Here is a 1,133-nt window from a genome sequence, read left to right as displayed (position 1 = left end):
CTCTCTCTCTCTCTCTCTCTCTCTCTCTCTCTCTCTCTCTCTCTCTCTCTCCCTCTCTCTCTCAGTCGTCTACCCTCTCTCTCATATAAAAACCCTAGAACAGAAAACAAGAAACTAATACGCAGCAGCAAAACCTGAAGGCTCACCGTCATAATTGGTCGTTCCGGTGTAGCCCTGTTTTTGATCCTCGGGCAAAAAGAACCGGCCGGTCGCTCTCTGGTTCACGTCAGCACCAGCCTGCACCAAAAGCTGCACCGACTCCATGTCTCCTATCACGATAGCGATGTGCAAGGCGCTCTCACCTGGGGAAATACGGAAGAAATTAAATGATCGTGAAAGTTTCAGGCGTCTATCAACAAATTTTGTTTCGTTTAATTTTGTTGATTTTATTATATATATATATTTTTTTTAGAGAGGACAGTTGATCAATGAATGCATTGTTATATTTCATCAACCAGGAAGCTCCAGGAAGAACAATAATAAACTATATTGATCGGCCGTAGCAAGCAGTCACGATGGCAGAAGATATTCGGAGACGTCTCCGGTGAGTACCCAGGAACTATTCGGAGACGTACTCCCGCACACAAATGCACTGCTTTGGGGGGTCATACTTAAGCATATAGTTAGCTGCAGATCACACATATAGCCCCCCCAAAACGTAGCAAATGAATTATTTTCAAGAAAAATTCAAACCCAAAACGTTAAAATATCAAAATATGGGTTAAAACAGGTGCCCCCTGTAACCTTCCCCCCCCCCACCCCCACCCCATTTCTTTACTTGGTCCAAAGGCACAAAGTATTTTGATTGGTCTATCTCCGTCGGAGACGTCTCCGGATAGATACAGTGAGTCACGATAGCCAGAGGCAGTGTGCGTGGTTTTCTTTTTCCTGGCTGATCAGTACAGTGGATATACCGATATCTGGATACCTGGAGGTGTCATCTCTGACTCAGAGGTTGGGGAGCTCTCGTGGCCTAGAGGTTAAGGTGTTGGCCTCTCATTCAAAGGTCCCGGGTTCGAATCCGGGTAGCGACCGAAAAATTTTCTTCTCTAAAATTGTCTCCTTTCACCTCCTTTCCTGATCTCTAGCAATGTTCTGTCGTCTGCTTTCAATTCCACTTTCTGCCCCCACCC

The 1,133-nt window shown here is 45.6% G+C and overlaps 1 protein-coding gene across 1 annotated transcript in view; it reads right to left on the bottom strand.

Moving 5' to 3' along the window:
- The window catches only part of LOC101848859, a 37,545-nt gene extending 36,604 nt beyond the window's left edge, over positions 1 to 941 (bottom strand). The window contains exons 1-2 of the mRNA XM_035973337.1: positions 929 to 941; positions 147 to 302 (exon numbers count right to left, since the gene is read on the bottom strand). Of these exons, the coding sequence (XP_035829230.1) occupies positions 147 to 302; positions 929 to 941 (169 nt within the window). The remainder of the gene's footprint in view (positions 1 to 146; positions 303 to 928) is intronic.
- Between the last annotated feature and the right edge of the window lie 192 nt (positions 942 to 1,133).

This window comes from Aplysia californica, unplaced genomic scaffold (genome assembly GCF_000002075.1).
Source record: "Aplysia californica isolate F4 #8 unplaced genomic scaffold, AplCal3.0 scaffold01146, whole genome shotgun sequence".
Taxonomy (NCBI): domain Eukaryota; kingdom Metazoa; phylum Mollusca; class Gastropoda; order Aplysiida; family Aplysiidae; genus Aplysia; species Aplysia californica.
This window is presented reverse-complemented; position numbering and strand designations above follow the sequence as displayed.